The sequence below is a fragment of the Accipiter gentilis genome, chromosome 15, assembly GCF_929443795.1.
Source record: "Accipiter gentilis chromosome 15, bAccGen1.1, whole genome shotgun sequence".
Classification (NCBI taxonomy): domain Eukaryota; kingdom Metazoa; phylum Chordata; class Aves; order Accipitriformes; family Accipitridae; genus Astur; species Astur gentilis.
In genome coordinates this window covers 25961514-25981738 of record NC_064894.1, presented here as the reverse complement: position 1 = coordinate 25981738, position 20225 = coordinate 25961514, and the positions used below count along the sequence as shown (strand labels likewise).

Genomic DNA, 20225 nt, shown 5'->3' with positions numbered 1-20225 from the left:
AAGCAGAACTCCTTCCTGAACAACTGGCAAGATCGACGCCAGGCTCAACACCCCTAACTTCACCTGTGAATAAGCATTCAGGTTGAAAAGAGTTCACGGCGAAGCGGTCATCTCCTCTTCTACTTAGACACTAGGAGGTTATTGCTGTAAAACCCCTGGCAGTGCTTTTTTAGTCCCTCTGAGCAGGAAAGAGAGCATAAAACAAGTATTACAAAAACCCCCAACCTTGCCAAGTAACACGTGCTAGGATGAAGCTTCTCCTCCTGGCAGAATAATTTGCTTTCACAGCTCATAGGAAATAAATATTCTGGTAGACACCTATCAAAAATGAGATGTTAGACTGGAAGGCCCACTGGACTAATCCACACTGCCAGCGTCTTGGCGCAGAACTTGAGTGCCGAGGTCAAGAAATGCTACTTACAGCCAAACCATGAATATAATCGGGAAGCAGAGTAAGCGTACACACAATAGGCAAACACACGCTTAACACAGCCTGTTTGCTCTACCCCTCAAGGATTTGTTTCAACTTGCACCTGGAGAATCAGCCAAAATCTTCAGAAAAAGCTAAAATTTCATAAACTTGCAATTGAAAAAAGAATAGTAAAATCCTTTTAGAGTTCAACTACATGGGGTAACTTACAAATGGAGTAGAAGAAACACACAATGGTGTTAAGTGCTCACAAAAACGGACCCTTCTGTAGTCATCTTATTGTCCTGCGTTTATGTCTGAAATCCTAATCTCATTTTAATAAATGAGATTTTAATTTTTTTAATTAAATTTAATTTAAATTACATTTATTTTTTTAATTTTTTCTCTTTTTTTTTAATAAATCCATCTCACTGCTTACTATGTTAACATAGTAAGCAGTGAGATGGATTTATTAAGATTAGTCTATGTGAGAAAATGAGAAGTTAAGGTGTTTACTGGCTAAGGAGTAAGGCTATTTAGAGAGCTGCTTTGAAATGTAGTTTTTAAGGGATGCGGTTTTTTGCTAAATAGTTCTTGGTGGCAGCTGGACTAAACAGCAAAGCTGAAGGGGTTTCCTTTCAAACTCAAAGCAATCCTAGGCTTCAGTTGCAGCCTTAAAAATGCACACACACAGAAGAAGGATTTATTTTCATCTTTCATAGAAATGCATTCTCTAGAAAGGAAGCAAATGGTGTCAAAAAAGCAACATTTGTGGTATGAGAACCCACACGAGCTTCTCAAGCGCAAGCTACAATGTGGGCTGACAGCTTAAGCAATGCAGGGTGCAAGATTAGTCACTGCTGTGCTATTCACAGCAGCTCATTTCTTCACTGGTAATTTGTAGAAAAACGTAAGAAAATTTAAAACCCCAAACTTCACTTTTTTTAGTTATAGGGAAAGCATCGAGCAATCACTATGTGATAGTGGCTCATGCATAACTACCGTTGTACTTAATCCTGCAAGGATAACTTCATAATGAACAAATCAAAGTTCAAAAGAAGAGGAAACTATTTAACAGTTACTTCACTGGTAGTCTTAGAATTCAGCTTGTAACCAGCTTTTAAGCATTTCAGGATTCATAAATACATGGCAAGAAGAATCTCAGTGCAATTTATGACTAGACAGTATTATGGCTGCACATTACAGTATTTTAGATAAAATCCAAAGTTGTTAGGATGAAACTGCCAGAATATTTATTGTAAGCTTAAATTTATACAATTAATCAGTAAGATTTTCATAGGTGGTGTAACAAGCTTTACTGTATTATTTCATCTGTTCTTACAGCATCAAGACTTCAAGCTTCTCAAGTAGAACTGCAGAATATGCTGGTTCTCCCTGGTGGCAGAAAGTATACAAATTTTATTTCTCCATTCTGAGACAAAAGAAAAAGTGAAAAGCCTAGAGTTTTGCTGTGGGATGTGGGTTTTTTTTTTTTTTTTGCATTGATTTATTCCCACTGTCTGCCCTTTTCATGATCCATTTATATAAAACCTGATTTAGTACTTTGAAAAAATGGACACACTTACCCAAACTCCTGCAGCATACATACAGTCAGGAGCCGGCTGAGTAGTCTAGACTTGAATGAGGAACATCATCCAGAATTTGGGCTCCCCAGAACAAGACAGACATTGACATACTGGACTGAGGGCAGCAGAAGTCCACCAAGGTGACTGAAGAGCTGGAGCACATGATGGAAAAGGCCGGGCAAGCTGGGTTTGTTCAGGCCTTAAGAGTAGAAGGCTCTGGGAGGACCTTACTGCTGTCTTCAACTACCTAATGGGAGGGTGTAGAGAAGACACTTCTTGGAGGTGCAGTGGTAGGACAAAATGCAACGGACACAAACTGGAACATGGGAAATTTCAATTAAATATAGGAAACATTTTTTTTTTCCAATGCAAATTCACTGGAATTGGTGGCCTAGAGTGGCTGTGGATCTCCATCTCTGGAAGCATTCAGAACTCAACCAGACAATAGTGACATGATCTAGGCACACCTGCTTTGAGGAAGGTGATGGACCAGATGGCCTCTGGAAGTCACCTTAAATTATTCTATTGTTCTGCGCACTGGGCTTTTATGCCAGTGACTCTCTCCGGGCAGTCATATAAGCCAAGCACGCACAAAGATCTTCTGGTTTGCTTTTAAATTCACCTTAAGTTTTACATTTTTTCATTTGTTAAAACATAAAATATAAATGTAAATCACAAGTATGACATTTTAAAAGTAAAGTGACGATTGAGCACGTTGCTTTAAGTACCAGTGGCATTTTATCTGGATTTTAACACTTTAGTACACTATGTGAGATGTCACCAGTAGGCAAACTTGAAAATGCAAAGCATGTATTCTGGCATGGCATTTTATTAAGATGTCAAGTCTTTTTTGTTAGCAGTCAGTCAGTCATTGAAAACAATCTGTACACATCTAATCTAGTCAGCAAAAATAGCTGTACAACTTTAACATGATATGCCCCATTAATATAGCTCATTATGCTCTGAAGTGATTCTATTCATTGTTGAAGTCCCCACAAAAACAATTACCAGCTTTAACATATATTAAAAGTAACATTACATTCTGCTCTCAAAAGTACAAAAAAATAACACTTTAAATATACACTGGCTCCTAAGCTTAGACTGAATCCTGTCAGGAAGAGAAATTTGCACTTCAATAGACAGTGCCTTCAACATCAAGAGCTCTTCAAAGTGCTTGCCAGAGCGTGTGAACGCCATCCCCACTTACTAGATGATGAAATAAGGCACAGAGGTCAACTACCTTGCCCACAGTCATACAGGGAGCAAGTGGTAGAACCAACAGAGCAGAATTTGGGCTTTTCAGTTGTCCAGTGTAACCACCACATCTCTCTGCCACTATTCAAGTGCAATGGCTTAAGCACTTCTGAGGAGGAAAACTTGCACAGCATACAGTAAACAGAAAGAGCGATCCAGGGCCAGTCAAAGGCTGCAACAATTTCAACCCAAACCAAACAAATTTGGTAGTCAAATAAATCAAAATGCACTTCAGGGAATGATCACATAGAAAATCATACATTAACCTGCAGAGAGAAAGCTCATTAAACATAAGACATAAGGTGTTAGCTTTGCAAAAAGTACTGGTTATCTTAAGCTTGACAGTAGTTCAGGTAATGTTGACTTCATCAGAGAAGTCATACTTTCTGATCAGCAGACATCTTAAACACCATTCTTCTACCAGCAAGGGACACTACTCTGGAGAGTCACACAGAAATGCAAATAAGGGGCCAAGTATCTCTTCAGTAGGCATGGATGTGTATGAGGCACAAAAAACCCACATTAATCGCTTGTGAGGTATGGACTAAGTAGTAGAGAAATACCAATCTGGAAAAATAAAAAAAGTCTAAAATAAATAAGCTTAAGAAAACTGAAAGTCACCCATCAAAATCACCAAGAAATGCATCTTCAGATAGATTACGCTGCAGAAAAGAAAGTGTGATACATGTAATCACTGCTTGGATGAGAAGCATGCTATAGCCTAGCCCTCTGATGACAAATAAGCATTTCAGAAAGCCTGTCCTTGCATAGGATGCTCATGAGATGACTCATTTACAGACAGAGACTGCTGATGGGATTCAGAAACGTGTACAGTTTGATTCTGTTCTTCACTGATTTGATGGGAAGGAACCGTATCTTGGCTAGAGTGAGACTGTTGACTTGATTCCTGAGTCAGCTGCACGTGCTGAGCTGGATGTGAAGATCCTGCTAAGTGGACTTCTTCACTTTGTCCTTGATGAGCATGGAGATGTTCTAGTGCTTCCTTGGAAAGAGCGATGACATGCATTTGTTCAGGTTGGGCAGTCTCTATTTGGTTTGCAATCATATTGATACTTTGGATTTGTTCCGCTTGCTCCTGCTGAGCTGAAAGCAGCAAGTTTTGCAACTGCTGTGGTGGCTGAGCCAGCAGCGTGAGGTTAGCAGCCTGCTCTGTTGTCATATTTGGGGCATTTTCTGCAGTAACAATACTAATGCCTTGACTATGACTAGGCATGAAGTTTATATTATGTACTGCATCTGTAACCAGGAGCTGAATTTCCTGCCCTCCAGAGGTGGAAAGTTGATACTGCTGCAGCTGAAGAATGTTTCTCACTTCTGAATTAGTGTTGGTGCTTGGGGCGGCACTGGCTTCCTGAAACTGCTTTTCCTTGCTATGAATTTTCAAATGAGACTTCAGGTTGTCCAGACGAGCAAACTGCAAACTACATTCTGGGCAGGAGAAAGGCTTTTTGCCTGTGTGTAAGATACAGTGTCTTCTCTTCGCACTGGAATCGGAGAAGGATTTTCCACATATACCACAAGAATATGGCTTTTCTCCTCTGCAAAAGAATGTATTCAATCTCACTAAAATATTCACTTTGACAGTGCTGCTTTCCGCAACTTATTATAGAATAAAAAACTTAAATTATTATTTTGTTTTGCTAAATCATAAGCACTTAAGAATAGTGACATTAAAAATGTTCTCTATTTGACTTCCTAATTATTTCTATTTGACTTCACAAACCACACAACACTTTCATTAGCATATACTCAAGACCTCCAGAGATAACATAACTGCCCTCCTGTCATAATACCAGAGGTACAAACTCCATGCTGCTAGACCTTGACAAGAATGCAACAACTTGCTTTGCACAATTGTAAGCACTGACCATTTTAAGAACATTTATTAAGTGTGGGCTTCAAAACAAAAAGAAGAGTCCAAATCCTAACTTGCTGTCCAACTCAAAGGGATGAGAAATTTTACTGGAAAGGATTTCTTTTACATAAGGCCCACAACAGTTCTCCAATGATTTAAAACTCTGACACACCTTTATGCAATACATCACACCGACATGGGTAAAAGATAACTAACGCTGTTAAAGAGACACAAGAGACTACAGGGAAACAGGACAATGCTCCAATAACCTTGTTACACTGTGACTACTGTTCTGCTGTCAAACAAAAATTGACAGTAAAATTTTCACATAAATAATATAGCAGGAAGTACATTGTCATTACACAGAAAAAAATCACCAAAGAAGAATCTTACAATGTCTTGGCACACTAGTATTTAACAGTGCAGTACTTATCACTACCAATTATTTCTTTAAATAGATTAAAGCAAAAATGTTAGTCTTTAACCATCCATCCAAAATGCAAACAAGCCCTGACCATTCTATAACTGAACAAGCACTACATACAGTTATCAGACAGGAAATTACATTTTTAAACAATGTAAAGAAAATTAGACATGCTCTACCTGTGAATTCTAATGTGAGTCTGAAGAGAACTTTTAGCTGTAAATGATTTGCCACAAATTTCACAAGTGAAGGGCTTCTCACCTATCAAAAAGAAATTTGACATCACTTTTTATATAGCACTTCCCACCAATACATTAAAAAACATTTTATATTTTACCACACACAGTATCAAGTGCATACTGTCAAATCCTCACACTTCTGCCATGGGTCAGGACAGATATATGAAACTGAATGAACTCTCTAGCTAAGTGAGGGTATAGTATTTTAAATGTACATCCCTGACGTTTCTCCCCTTTGAAGATAAAGAATTAGGTGATCCAAGCCCTCAGAGCCGCAAAAAACCATGCCTATGATACAGAGGCAGGTGTTGCACATAACACAGGCAAATTTGAAAAAGGCTGACCCTGAACTAGTCAGCATTAACGCTAGGCTCACATGCAGCACCATGCAGATGAGTAAGCCTGTATTTCCAAACCTGAAAAGTGAAGCCATTATCTTAACAAGTTGGCTGGCTTCCTATAAGGATCCATCATCCTAGGCCTACAATATCCTGGGAACACCAGTCAGAGGAAAAATTAAATTATGGCGAGTTGAATAAATTGTGGGTTTGGTTGTCTGGTTTTTTTAATTGCATTTGGAATTTTTGTGTCTCATTGAGTAGAAGCAGAAGAGCTAAATTAAATAACAAAAAGGTTCACAAGAAACAGATACTACCCAATCAAAGCGAATCCTAATTCACACCATAACATTGTTGGATTGAGCTTCTTTAAGACACCAGACATGAGAATCCGGATCACCACTGTGGTAATTCACACCATCAAAGCACACCAAAACCAGGGATGAGGCCGGAGCCAGTTTCCAAGGAAGTTTCACATTTAGCACAGAACTGCAATGCTTATGAGCTTCCATATGGCTTTGGAGGGCAGGGGTGAAGGATGAGAGAACTAGAAACACTTGTCAGAAAGGACCTCTAGTCATCCAGTCCCGGCCTCCTACTGAAAATGGGAGTAACCTCCTACGCAGACTGTATTCTTATGACATGGTGTTACAAAACTGCTGCCAAAGCAGAACAGTCGTATCAGTGTTAACACCTGTCCCCCAGACTCCTTAGAATTTTAATTCTTGCTTTTGAGATGGGACAGATCGATTGTTGTTTCTGCATTGTTAATATTGGTATCTGGCCTGTCTTTTCTGGAAGCAAAATATATTGCAAGCTAGTTTCTGCTAGAACACATCTTAGTTCATCTATTTTTGCAACTTAACTTGCTAGTATGCTTCCTCTTGTCATTTCTCACCACCAAACTCATTTCCCACTACATTTATAGAGCTGTATCAGCTTCAGATACAAAACTGTTGTGTGTGTCAACAAATACTATGTTCTCCTCAACAGCAAATGCAGCATTTTTAAGTATAGTAAGTTAACACTACTCTGGATACACCAAAATCTCCCAAAAGCATGAGTTCTGACCTCATCATATCCCCGGGGAATTTAAAGCTGTGTTGTTTTCACTGAGGAAAAAGAAGGAAATGAATGAGATACATAACTCAATCTCATGCATACTTTATTACAACCGCAGGCAACATGCTTAAGAATAATTTGATTTTGGGAAGAAACAATCGCTAATGTTTATAGCTATTTTAAAAGAAAAAAATATTCACACGTCATCTTATGAACTTATCCTTCACAGAAAACTATTGTAAAAAGCTTATGCTTTGTTACCACGAGAGGGTAAAGCAACATTTTTATCTCTGTTACCCAGCTATTCCAAGTATCACCTTGCCCTCTGAATCTCTTAAGACACCCTCTGATGCACTTGCATTAAATCACCCCTCCCAGCCCACCTCCTGCCAACATCTGCTTTATTACAGCGCAATAAAAAGGTAAATGGAAATAATTATTTTTCTGGTCAGCAGCATTTTTCATAAGCACCCATCCCTCATAGACAGGGGTGCCCAACTCATTTAGGACATACACTTTCTGTTACTAGTCAGCTCACTTCAAGCCCCGCACATGCTGGATGCGGCTCGCATGTGACTGAATTCCCAGTCCAGCATTCTATCACAGGAGAGCTAACTGGCATTTTCTGCAGCAGGCTTTATAAGAATGGGAAAAAAAAGCCCTTCCTGTAACAGGCACTGCTTCTGCGCTGTTGTGATACAAGCTTTTTTGTGCTCCTGCATTCTTTATGTCAAATCTCTTCATTAGCAATACAGGCATCATTATGTGCAAGTAGAGCAGAAGTTCATCCCACAGAGACAAGTGTCATTTGCCTAACATCATTTTGTCTGTCTTACTTCAAGAAAAAAAGAAAACAACCAACAAAACATGATGGACAATATTACCTGTATGTGTTCTTAGATGTTTCTTTAACTGAGCTGCATCCATGAATTTGCGACGACACTGGTTACATTCCGGCAGAGAATGGCCTTGTCGCAATAACAAAAAAAGTGTCAGTGCATAAGTGATCCCCTGTATTTCTTCAGTGATCTTTGTTAAAGCACTTTCCTGTAAAATAACCACTTCGATATAATATAGAGGTAAAACAAAACGTGATTCACTGCCTCCTCCCTATCTTAACCGTCACACTCCTATTTCTCTATTTGATATTATCATGGCAAAAGAGGGGACTGACACCTGCTTCCCCCCCAAACACGCCTTCTCCTGAAGCTTTGTAACTTCTGATTTTTGCTATCACTTCCTGTGTGTGTAGCTTAATCTCCATCCTGCTCCAGAAGTGAGGACACTTCTTAAAGCTTGTTTGCCATTACTAGTTCAAAGTAGTGGGAAACAAGGCAATTTGCACAACAGGCAGCGGACGCAGTTGTTTATACAATTCCTAGCTTCTGGGCGTAACTAATTTTTAATCATTGTAAGAGTCCTTCTCGATTAACTATTTTTCTAAACATTCCATTTATTATACAACATTTTCTTTTTTTCACTCTTTTTCATTGTTATATCAAGATACCACACATGAGGGTAGCAGAGACTAAATACATCACTGAAGAAGAATTTTTGGCTTTAGCCAATCTTCAGGAGGACAAATCAGCACAGACTGTAAGCCAGCTCTTCAACCCAAACTTTTTATACCTGTGTGTACTCGATAGTGGCTCTTGAGCTGTCTCTTTTGGCTGAAGTATTTCCCACACTGGTCACATGTAAAAGCCTTCTGCCCTGTAAAGAAAATCACTTATTCAAATGTAAGCCACATACAAGGCAAGCGTAAGGAAATAAATAAATAAAACCAGCACACAAAAGAGAGCGCCTTTTTCCAGAAAGGCAAATTCCTGGGGGAAGAGAGGTTAGGTTTGCCTTGAAATATTTACCTGTATGTAGGCTCATATGCTCCAGAAGAGAATGTTTTGTTGTCAGAGCCTTACTGCAGACAGTGCAGGTGTATGGCCGTTCCCCAGTGTGCATCCGCTCATGGACTTGAAGAGAATGCTTCTGGGAAAAGCCTTTGCCACACTCACTACACTTAAAAGGGCGCTCCCCTAAAAGCAAAAGATGACATTTTTAAGTATAGATGCATTATTTCTCACCAGATATTCTAAGCTGATAGTGAGATGCACTGCAATTTAGTAGCTACTAAAAAAATTACTTCCGAGTAGCGATAAGGAGAATTAAGAGACAAGCTTCACACAGCAATAAAATAATTCTTTAAGTATTGCCATATAATTCAACATTTAAACAAAGAAATGATTACCTAAACTGCAATCAAGGTAAGACATAAAGGCAACAAGATCTGCTGACAAGAATAAAACAGCAAATGCAGAAGACACACTGTAATTTGGATCAGCGTGCTATTTTGGACAGCTCTTGCTGTAGACAACAGCCCACATTTCAACTACCTCGCATTCAGCAACAAGTCGCTAAACCCTAACCTAGAAGCAGCAGTCTCTTAATGCCTACCTGTATGGCTTCGCTGATGAATAGCTAAGAAGTGATTATATTTAAATACTTTGCCACAGTCTTTACAGCGAGCTTCAGGACCTGCACGTTTTCTTTTTCCATCAGTTCTCTTTGCCAGTCCTTTTTCATCCTCGTCACCGAGAAGTTTATAATCTTTTAGTTTGATTGATCTCCTTATTCTACGTTTGCTATAACGGCTCTGAGTGCTCTGTACTCCTTCAGATTGGGGATCATAATTCTCATCTTTCTCAGCTGACAGATCGACAGCAGCTTCTGAGCCACAAGCAGGTTCATTTTCTTCTGCATCTTTCCTCGCTGGAGCATGTTCGCTGGCAACTGTTTCTTCTGCTGCAGTGTCTTTTTTAATAAAATTTTGCTTATTTTGCATGGAGTTGTTCTCTCTCAGCTGCACATCTTCGGCAGAATTTGCTCCCAATTTTTCTTCTTGAACATTCTTGACTTTCCTTGGTCGCCCTCGTTTTCGCTTCGGTGGATCTTCATTCTTCTTGTCGCTTGCAGTAACGGCTACAGAGGCTCCACTGTTAGCCGGAGCTGGTAATGTGTTACTTGGGCTACGGCTGGCCTGATAGTCTGTACAGGCCCATACCAAGTCAGTCACTTTCAGCAGCTGTGCAGTAGCCAGAATTTGTTCTGTGCTTTTTTCGCTGGCACGGAGGCAACCAGTGTAGATAAATTCTAGCAGCGCTCCAAAGGTGTCTGCAACCATTCCCTCCAACATGTAAATTGACTGCCCTATTTCGCCCTCATCTACAAACATCATTGAGAAGTATTCACTGCTGGCAGCAAGCAAAGCTTTATGGGCTCTGAATTGCACATTCTCCACTATTAGTGTAATGTCACAAAGAAAATCCTTTTTCCTTTGTTCTTCGAAATTAGCTAGAATGGTATCTTTGTGAGCTTTGGAGTGGATGACGACCAGTTTCTCAGAAGCATCAGAAGTCGTTTCTGCCATTTTTATTGCGAATATGGAAGGAGATGCCTGCAAGAACAGAATAGCTTTAATAAAGAAATATTTTAGAATTCCGCATTATAAGACACCAAGTATCATTTGCTTTACTAATCAACAGAGTTCAATGGTTTCTGAACCAACCCTGAAGCCTCTGAACTTTCTTTAAAAAAATCAACAGTAATGCTGACACAGATTTTCTTCAAAAGCGTTTCTAAATCCTAAGAAATGGCTACAGATAGCTGCTACTTAGATCAGAATTACTATTATTTCACTTCTCTCTGAGGTACTGTGAACTGTATAGCATCTAAAAAAACGGCAACCCCTTCTCAAAACTCCTTGCACAACTAAAACAGTCGGACAAAAAGAACTGTTTGTTCACAGCTCCCAAGTGGAAAAAAATAATGGGGGGAAAAAAAAAAAAGGTCAACTGCGGCTTCATCACTGCAGATGCCACATTTCAGATTATTCAGGGGGAAGGCTATGAAACGCTGTGATCAATGACAAAACTTCACTGGCATCAGTGTGGCAGGACTCTGTGCCTTCTTTTACCCACTTCTGAAAATTTCTCTTTCAGAAGCTGTTAAGCTTCAGTCTATGGAGGTGGGCTATAAAAGCAGAAAACCAGCAGCTTTCTAAAGAGCTCCATCTAAGATAGCGTTGCCTATGCTATTAGCCCCCAATTTGGCTTGCTAAGCTTCTTCAATTGTAAATAGGCAAAAATTGAAAACAAGCAAAAAAAAAAATAATCCAGCAATGTCAGAAAAGTCCACCAAATGCTACTATGGAAGAGAGGTGCCAAAAATGTCCACTTCAAGAGGATCAGCTGAGCCAAAGGTGAAACAGATCAGCTACCCGTCATCCTAACTTATAGAACTGTCACATTACATACAAATACACGCTCGTATTTGTATTTAGCGAGCGCAACAGTGCCAATCACTTGAGCGAACGCTGTAAGAAACAACATACGCTCCATACAGACGATACCTAAATGCTACTGAGGTGGCCAACAGGTGATTTTTGAGCTCCGTTCAGCGACCAGACAGCTCGTGCTGGAGCCAGATCGTTTTATCGGGGAGCTTTAATTTCTGGAGGTTGCAGGTCTGACCCAACTCTGCCTTCCAGGACCTCCTGACGAGCTGCTGCCAGCTGTGCCCGCAGGCTTTCCCCAACATCCACACGCGTCTCGGATCGACCGGGTAGCGGGCGTTTTGATCGCACTTTGGAAAGGACTTTGGCACCCGATCGCGAGGTGACCTCATGAGTACTCTGGCAGATCCAAACCAGTACGCTTACCTAAAAAACCCGAATAACTCTAGGGGAAGGCTGCACACAAGGGAAGGCACCCGCGCTGCCGGCGCCGTGCTCGGACACGCTCCAGCCCATCTGCTGACGGGCTGTGGAAGGGCTCACGAGCACCGCGCCCGGTTTTGGGGTGGGTTTTTTTTGGGGGGGGTGTGGGGGTGCTGACCCCGCCAGGCCTGCCCCTCCACAGCGGCAGCGCGGGCAGGCCCCGCTCGGCTGGCTCCCTGCGGCCGGGAGGCGGCCCGGCGAAGCAGGCCGCGCTGCGGGGCGGGTTGAGGAAAAAAAAACCGGCGGCGGGGAGCCAAGACCGGCGGCACCGCAACCCCCCCCCCCCGCCCCCGCCAGCCCCGAGCTCCGTTAACTCCCTCCCGCAGGTTCACCGCCGCCCACCCGCGGAAGGCCGCTCAGCCTCCTCAGCGGGGCGAGGCGGTGCCGGGAGGGACGGAGCGGGCGCTGAGCCGCCGGCCCGGCTTCCCTCAGCCCCGCTGCCGCCCGACCCGTGGCCCCGCCGAGCGGTTGTGGGGGGCCGGGGCCGGGACGGCCGCGTCTCCCCGCGGCGCCCGGCACTCACCGCTCCGCCGCCAGCCGCCCCCCCGCCGCCGCCGCCGCCGCACTTCCGGTCCGAGGGGGCAGCGGCGCGCCTCAGCGTCCCGACGTAGGGCCACGCCCACGAAGGGCGCGCCGGCCCCGCCCCCGGAGGACGCGCCGGCGGGTCGCCGTAACAAACGTGCAGCGAAGGCGCGACTTTAGAGAAGAGGTTTTAATTTTGAGATGTCGTGGTTAAGCGACCCGGCCGCCGGCGTTAACCGAAGGGAGACCCGTGGGGCGGGAGGGACGAAGCACGCAGCCCGCGCTACGGGAAGCCGGGGCCGGCGTCTTTCAGGGCGAGAAAAGCCCGCAGGCTGCCGTCAAAGCCCGGGGGCCTGGCCCGCGGCTGGCGGTAGGGCCCCGCCATGGCCGCCCCCAGGTAGGGGAGGAGGCGGCAGTGCTCCACGAACCGCGCCAGCTTCCTCTGGTACCGCTGCCGCGCCGGCTGCGAGCTCCGGGGGTTGTGCGCTGCGAGAAGGGAAGGAGTAGTTTAGTGTTCCCTCTTATCTTGGGGGGATTACGTCAGAGAAAGCGAAAAAGGGGTCAAGCCCACACCCCATGTTTTCGTCCTCGGTGCCGTGGGCCGTGCCCGTCGATGCCAGAGCAACAAGTGGAGCCTGGTAACTCCGAAGTCCCTAACGCCACAAGGGTAGCCGTACTCGGAAAGGTCGAGGCTTTTGTAAGCAAAGAGACAACGAAGCTGCGCTCGGCTGCCTCAGCTTCCCGCTCCCCGGGGCCGTGGTGCTGCGGGCAGTGACAGACGGGGGTAACGGGGCGCGCAGCCCGCGCCGACGCTGTGCGGGGATAGCCCTGGCACGGCGCGGCCGGCGATGGGGCCGCGGCGTCCTTGGCGTGAGTCTTCTGTGACCTGAATGCTTTGTCCCGTGAAATATCGGGAGCTGACCGATAGTTCAGAGGAGGAAGGAGATGTGGAGGCCAAGAACCTTGCAAGGAAGATGGCGTTGTTTCTTTTCTTTCTCACTTCTCCGCCCTAAGCCCTGTTTTGGCGTATGTTAGTATTGAGCGCCAATCCTCAGAGCGTTCTTTATAATTCTAATTGTTACAGTGAGGCAAAGGAGGAGGAGTGATTTAAGACAGCCAAATCACAACACTTTTTTTCCTGTGGATGGTACTTCGTACCTCATTACAAAACTGGACAGAATGAAGAACTACGCTATCAGACACTTCAGCCTGCTAGCTTTAAATTATAGACAACTGCATTTAACAGCTTCTGAGTGATTTTTCAAGCATAGCTATATGTAGAGTTCTTACAGGAGTCAGGTTTGAAGGGCACTGCATCACTCTAGTGATGTATGGTTTCACACTCTCTTTCTTTCCGGGACTAAGCCTCCTGCATTTATGATTGATCGCCTGTACCTTCTCGGATACTGAAAGCAATCCAGTATTGTTGTTAGAAAAGCTGCAGGAGCAACTAAACCACTGTTCCTTGTCCCCTATTTAAATGTGAGATTAGAGGGTAACATAAGCTGGAGATGAGAAAGTCTTACTTCAGATAGAAACGGGATGTAAAAAATTTCCAAGGGACCACAATGTGAGGCACTTGGATCAAGTTTTTGATCAAGGATGGCGTGACTACTCTGAAAAGACACACAATAATAAATAATGCTGTATTTGCAGGGGAGATTTTTCAGTGTACTGGAATGCTGTATCTTAAAGTTGGAAGCAGTTCTACCCAGCGTTAGAAAAAGATAACTTGTTTTCCAGGATTCCTGTGGTCAAACTGTTTGTCACTGCATGAGGAGAAGAGATTTGTGCACTTGCATAACCTCTCCAGTTCATCATCTGGTGCTAATAATGATTTAATGAAGCAATATAGGAGCAAAGCATCCCTAGCATGGACATCATTACGTTAGCAAAGCTGTGCTAACAATAGAATGAAACCAGCCTTTGTGGGTGAAACAAACTACAATATAAAAGCAGTTTTGCTGGCTTAAGAACTGTACATTTATACAGGGGCTTATCATGTGCCGACACTGTTCAGTGGTCTTCCTTAACAAAGCTATGCTAGCAAAAATCTGCGATAGTCTAAGAAAATGCTGGAGGGCTCTGGAAACTGCATGAGGAAACACAGGATGTGAAGAACTTTAGACAAATAATAAAGATTGCCATTATCTAAAAGAATAAGTAAAAAATTTAAAATAACAAAAGGCAAGGTAGAGTTCAGCCACTGAACAGATTGGCTTATAAAAGGCAAAACTCGTGGGTTGAAGAAGTGGCAGTTTTGCTCCAGGAATCTCCAGCATTACTGGAAACCAGACCAAAGCTGCAGCAGAGCTGCAAACTAGGCTGTTGAAATCCCGAAAGCTGGCACTATTTAGGCTGATTGCAAACTATTAAAGATTATTGGCTGCAACTGCTATCTTGGACTCCAAAAAAACCAAACAAGCAAAATTTCTAAAAAATAGCAAGTATGAACACAGAAGACAAAGCTTGAGCAACTTTCCTCAGTGGAGTAGTCCTAATCTCTGGTAGCTCCATGAGATGTTTCACTTTATCATTATTTTGTGGGCTGAGTACAAACCACCTAATTTTAATTTTGGACTGTTTATCTTTGTTACGGAAAAGTAAGATGGTCGATTGGACTGTGGATTAAACAATAAAAAGAAGTTAAATATAATCAACACACTGATACTCTGAATCACATTAATATTCAGATCTTCCCAGAAAGTTTCACAAATAAGCAGGCTGATAAATAACATTCCATTTCTCTGTGCTAAAAACTTAAAAATCTAATTAAAATCTGCATGGACATCTCTTCTTCCGTACTGTGCAACTTAGTGTGTCAGTACTGAGCCCATGATAAAGAACAGCTTTTTTGAAAATGACAGGTGTTCTATGTGCACTTAAGCTGTTTTTCAATACAAAAATACAAACAGACCTCTCATTTACTTATGTAGCCGATGCGTTGTTGGAGATGTGTATGATCAGAAATTTGTCTTCATGTTATCTGCAAAGCAAGGTTTGTTAATAAGTTTTACTTGACCACCTGATACAGTTGAAAAAAGGCAAGCATTCAGGCTCCTAAACCATTCCTCAGATAGTATTTCAGCAGCCTTTTATTACAGTAATTTTAGTCAATTTTAAAGGCAACTCAGGTTGTCTATGACTAGTTTAAAATGTAGAACCACCTAGATTATAACATTTTACTTTCTGTTTAAAAACTCCAACAAAGCACGTTAGAAATGTTTTCAAGGCCTTCAGGTTGTTGGTGATAAAATGTCATTAAAGTCTCGTGATTTGTGAGAGATCACTTACCTATCTACCTATCCTATTAACCTTATTTTCCTTCCTGGTCCTTACACATTGCCAAGAAATTTGGCTGTATGTACTTAAATTGGTATATAACAGTATTTTCCCAAGGTGGATGTAAGAAAACTACACAAATTGCTTGTCAATGTTATATCAGATGATCGACTGCATTTATGTAATTAGTTATTTTTATAGCATATTATTTATACACTACCTTTTAAGTGGCAGGCGACAAACAGCAGAGCAGTTTTTTTTACACTTAGGAATGGAAACTTCGGCTTTAAGCAGCCTACTTCATTCAGAGCTTTTATTAGAGAAGTTGCTACTCCCTAAAGAAAGAAAACAGTTTTAACAGTCCATTACAGAAATCTTGAACAAAAATATATTTAAAGCCTGATCCTGTTGTCATGCAAATCTAACAATATAGGATGATACCTAAGTTGGTGACTTGTAGAAGATAAGAAATGGTATAAAATAGGGAGGAAAGTGACCATGAATCATTTTTTATTTCATATTCATGTCTCAAAATGTAACCAACTATCCTTAAATGATTCCAGATAGGCTTGTGACTGTCCTGGTGTTAAAAATCAAAGTAAAATGTAATCTTAGAAGATACGATAATCGAAAGAGTCAGAAAATCCATCATATGATATTGCAGTTTATTATTCTCCTCTGATGGTCTTCTATTTTTTCCATTAAAGCTACAAATATCTATTCTTTTAAAGCTTTAAAAAAATTCCTCTCAATTGCAAGTACACAGTTTTCAATTTAATATAATCCCATTAATAAACAAAAGATTCATACGGCATTAAAAATGAAATAAACTGGGTGGGATATACTATACATTGCGAAATCATGTTTTAAAATAGAAAAGCAAAAACTGGCCTGTTCAAGGTATCCAGCCAAAGGAAGTGCAGTGAGGAGTATTGGCTCTTTTATTGGAGGGAGTTTATGTGGAAGCTTCAGATTCCAGTACTTCTCTGGTAACCTAAGCAGGTAAAAAGTAAGCACTTTTAAGATGTTGTTGTGGTTTAACCCCAGCCCGCAGCTAGGCACCACGCAGCTGCTTCCTCACTCCTCCCCCAGCCAGTGGGATGGGGAGGAGAATTGAAAAAAAGAAATAAAACTCAGGGGTTGAGATAAGAACAGTTTAATAACTAAAGTAAAATAAAATATAATAATAATAATAATGAAAAGGAATATTAAAAAAAGAAAAAGAAAACCCAAGAAAAGACGTGATGCACAATGCAATTGCTCACTACCCGCTGACCAATGCCTGAGCAGCGATCTGCCCCTCCTGGCCAACTCCCCCCCAGTTTATATACTGACCATGACGTTCTATGGTACAGAATATCCCTTTGGCTAGTTCAGATCAGTGGTCCTGGCCACGCTCCCTCCCAGCTTCTTGTGCACCTGCTCGCTGGCAGAGCATGGGAAACTGAAAAATCCTTAACTTAGGATAGGCGCTATTATTTAGCAACAACTAAAACATCAGTGTGTTATCAACATTATTTTCACACTAAATCTAAAACACACTGTACCAGCTACTAAAAAGAAACTTAACTCTATCCCAGCTGAAACCAGGACAGATGTATAAACTGTGACATGATTAAAGATTAAAATACAGTTAGTATATTCACCTCATAAACTTCAGAAGTTTTTCTTCACTTTCAAAAATATATACCTTATCTTGATATTTTGCTGCATACTCGATGTTGCCAGGCACCAAAGCTTCATATCTGAAGAGAGAGAGCAAGAACGACTATTGATTCACAAGAAATGTAAAACATTTGGGCGGTGTAAATTCATGAGCTACTGAGAGCCTTCTGGTATTTTAGCAAGTACAGGAACTACAAAAAAGTAGCAATTGGATCATCCAATATTCTACCATGTGACTGACAGTTACAAAGCTCAAAATCTGCGAGAGTCTCTGCCTCAAAATCTGCTTATTAAGCAGCTTTTATAGTGCTTCTTTAGAGCTCCTCTAGTTAAAATGCCAATCGTAGTTGTTCAGCAGATTAAGAAGGGACAGCATAGAATTTACTATTATGGTTCTACCTTGCTGAGAAATTCCTGCACACTGAGGAAATCAGTGGGACTTTATGGTAGAGCTTTATGGATCTCTTATAAAAATCGTAGTAGCTAGTCTTGCATTTACTAAGGTTTTGTGAGATTTGTTTGAACTTTTGAAGACTTACGATAGAAAAAACTCAAACTATATCTGAGGAGTCTTCATCATAAAAGACAGTAAACCAGCAGAGATCCTTGTGGAACCTGTAGCCGTATGAGTTTCAAAAGGTGATTTTACATTGATTTCCAAAGCCACAGGCACAATATAGAGATTTGTAATTGCTTTTCCTGTCCAAGCCCTGAACACTATTAAAAAGTACTTTGGAAGTATTTCCTCATTAATATGTTAATATAGGACACATAGTCTGTAATTCAGATGATGAAAACTGCAGTGATGTACCTCTGTTTTCCATCTAGGTAAGTGACTGGACAGTATCCCTGCATTTCAGCACTTATAGGGAATAAGGCCTTCACTTCTGCCGCCGTTAGTTTCCCTGGTAGCTTATCCGGGGGTGGGAGAGGGTGGGGTGCCAGTGGTGGCACATAAACCTCTGGTCTGCTCAAGAATTTCTGTACAAAAATAAATTAAATGTTTTTATAATGAAAGAAGCACTGTAAGACTGTTAGTCAAACTCCAGAGGACTGGCTCACACAATTTAGATACTTGTTTCTTCTACAACACCTTAGTGTGCTGGCGCTGCTGCTGCTTTTGGCTAAGTAATTTCTTTTCCAGCCCACTCTCAGTTGAAGTCATCACTGTCCGCCCACCGTCCATCACTATCCTTTGCTATCATTAGCCACTGTCTACCTCCAGTCTCCCCAAAACAGATGGAGAATGGAGGAAATGGTTGTTTTAAAATGAATGTTTTACCTATGACAATTTGTTAGAGGAGATTTGGTTTGAATGGACTCTGCTGCATTTTGTCTGCCTAGATGTTTGGTAGCAGAAGTACACAGAACAAAAGCTTGAATACTAACAACACTAGTCTAATTCAGATTACATATTGCTTGTTTCTGTATGGAATCAAAGAATCTAAGCAACAATGTTCCCTCTTCCCATAATCCCCTCCCAACCTGCTTTTTGACACTTACATCCAGTTCTTCCTGTGAAGCCATTTTGTAATAGTGTCCTCGGAATTCTGCAGCAAACTGCAATGACGACATTACAGAGCAGTCAACCAGTTCACCCTTTTCTGCAAGGCTGACGGGACAATACTGTCCAAACTCCCCCAGCCGATACTGCAGCTCTTCAGGAGTGATACATAAATCAGCAATGCCAGCTGCTTTTCCTGTTAATAAAAGCAATTAATAATAATGTTTTATTACTGAAAGACATAGAAACATCAAACATTTCTATTCAGAAATGTTACAGTTTAGAAGTTATTATAATTCATCATGTGAAAGTTACATGAAATAATGAGACTTAAAATAGCAGGTTTTTGTAGGTTGATACTACAATGAAGTTGCAACCTGTTTTACCAATTAATTTTGATAACATTTTTCTAGCACTTAAAAAATATAATAATTATTAATGATGTGGGATCCTTTGCATGCTTAACTTATTAGTCTGTTTTCCCTGGGACAGTTTTATTTACAATTTATTGTTTTATTCCTTTGTGTTGCTAAGGAGCATTTCAGCTATTATTTTATTTCTTTACACTGCTGAAGAAGAGTACAAGGTGTGATGAAAGCCTCCCCTTTATTCATCCATGTCTTGCAAATGCTACAGTCTATCTGGATGAAATATATTCAAAGTCATATAAAATCCAAACCATTTAAAAATTGTGCTTTTCAAGATTGATGTGAAAAAGTTAAATGTATTTTAAATTTTTTTTGGCTTATGACTTCAATTTTTAAGGGTGCAGCCACAGACGTGTTAAAGTTAAAATCAAAAGGTGGGTATAAGATAAGGAAGTCTGTTTGCCCTTCAGAGGAATTCTAGTTAAACTGTACAGACATGTTTAAAAGGCATATTTAATCCTGACCAGAGCTGACACATCAAAATGCAGGTGGGAACCGTGTCATTTTAGACTAAAGCATTTTTCCTCCCACAGCACAAAAACTAACTTAGATGGCATATTTAACCTTAATTCTGAATTTATAATTAACAATTTCCCCCTCCTTCCCTCTTCCTCCACTGACACTTAAGTGAAACCGCAAGTCATCGTTCCCATTGCATACTTTGGCTACCCTTTGTGATTTATCACCCAATGTTGAGGAATCTGCTGTGGCCCTTGAGATCTCTGATGTCTTTCAGCTGTATTCTGTTACCCTGTTCTTTGGAGGATGTCCTGTAGTTGGTTTTTTCTTTGCTCTCTTCAAGAGATCTTTTCAAGATCTCTGCAGATGAGATTGAAGAATTTGAGGGTTTGTATGTGCCCAAGAA

At 41.4% G+C, this 20225-nt stretch overlaps 2 protein-coding genes across 5 annotated transcripts in view; both read right to left on the bottom strand.

Annotated features, from left to right (window-relative positions):
* Window positions 1-1540: 1540 nt before the first annotated feature.
* Window positions 1541-12510, bottom strand: ZBTB24 (zinc finger and BTB domain containing 24). Of its 4 annotated transcripts, none has more exons than XM_049818257.1 (7): window positions 12483-12510; window positions 9640-10639; window positions 9054-9221; window positions 8818-8901; window positions 8073-8156; window positions 5729-5810; window positions 1541-2242 (listed from the first exon to the last, which is right to left on the bottom strand). In XM_049818257.1, the coding sequence occupies exons 2-7, from the start codon at window positions 10610-10612 to the stop codon at window positions 2239-2241; spliced, it is 1395 nt and encodes a 464-aa protein (XP_049674214.1). In that variant the 5' UTR covers window positions 10613-10639; window positions 12483-12510; the 3' UTR covers window positions 1541-2238. The 4 variants fall into 4 exon arrangements, 3 of the variants coding, with proteins under 3 accessions (XP_049674214.1, XP_049674212.1, XP_049674213.1); XM_049818255.1 differs by lacking the exon at window positions 1541-2242 and adding an exon at window positions 2807-4808; XM_049818256.1 differs by lacking the exons at window positions 1541-2242; window positions 12483-12510 and adding exons at window positions 2807-4808; window positions 12302-12322.
* Window positions 12511-12764: 254 nt separating this feature from the next.
* Window positions 12765-20225, bottom strand: part of AK9 (adenylate kinase 9) — a 70794-nt gene continuing 63333 nt past the window's right edge. The window contains exons 31-36 of the mRNA XM_049817681.1: window positions 18932-19128; window positions 18240-18409; window positions 17410-17508; window positions 16651-16757; window positions 15984-16094; window positions 12765-12967 (exon numbers count right to left, since the gene is read on the bottom strand). Coding sequence (XP_049673638.1) covers window positions 12765-12967; window positions 15984-16094; window positions 16651-16757; window positions 17410-17508; window positions 18240-18409; window positions 18932-19128 — 887 coding nt within the window. The remainder of the gene's footprint in view (window positions 12968-15983; window positions 16095-16650; window positions 16758-17409; window positions 17509-18239; window positions 18410-18931; window positions 19129-20225) is intronic.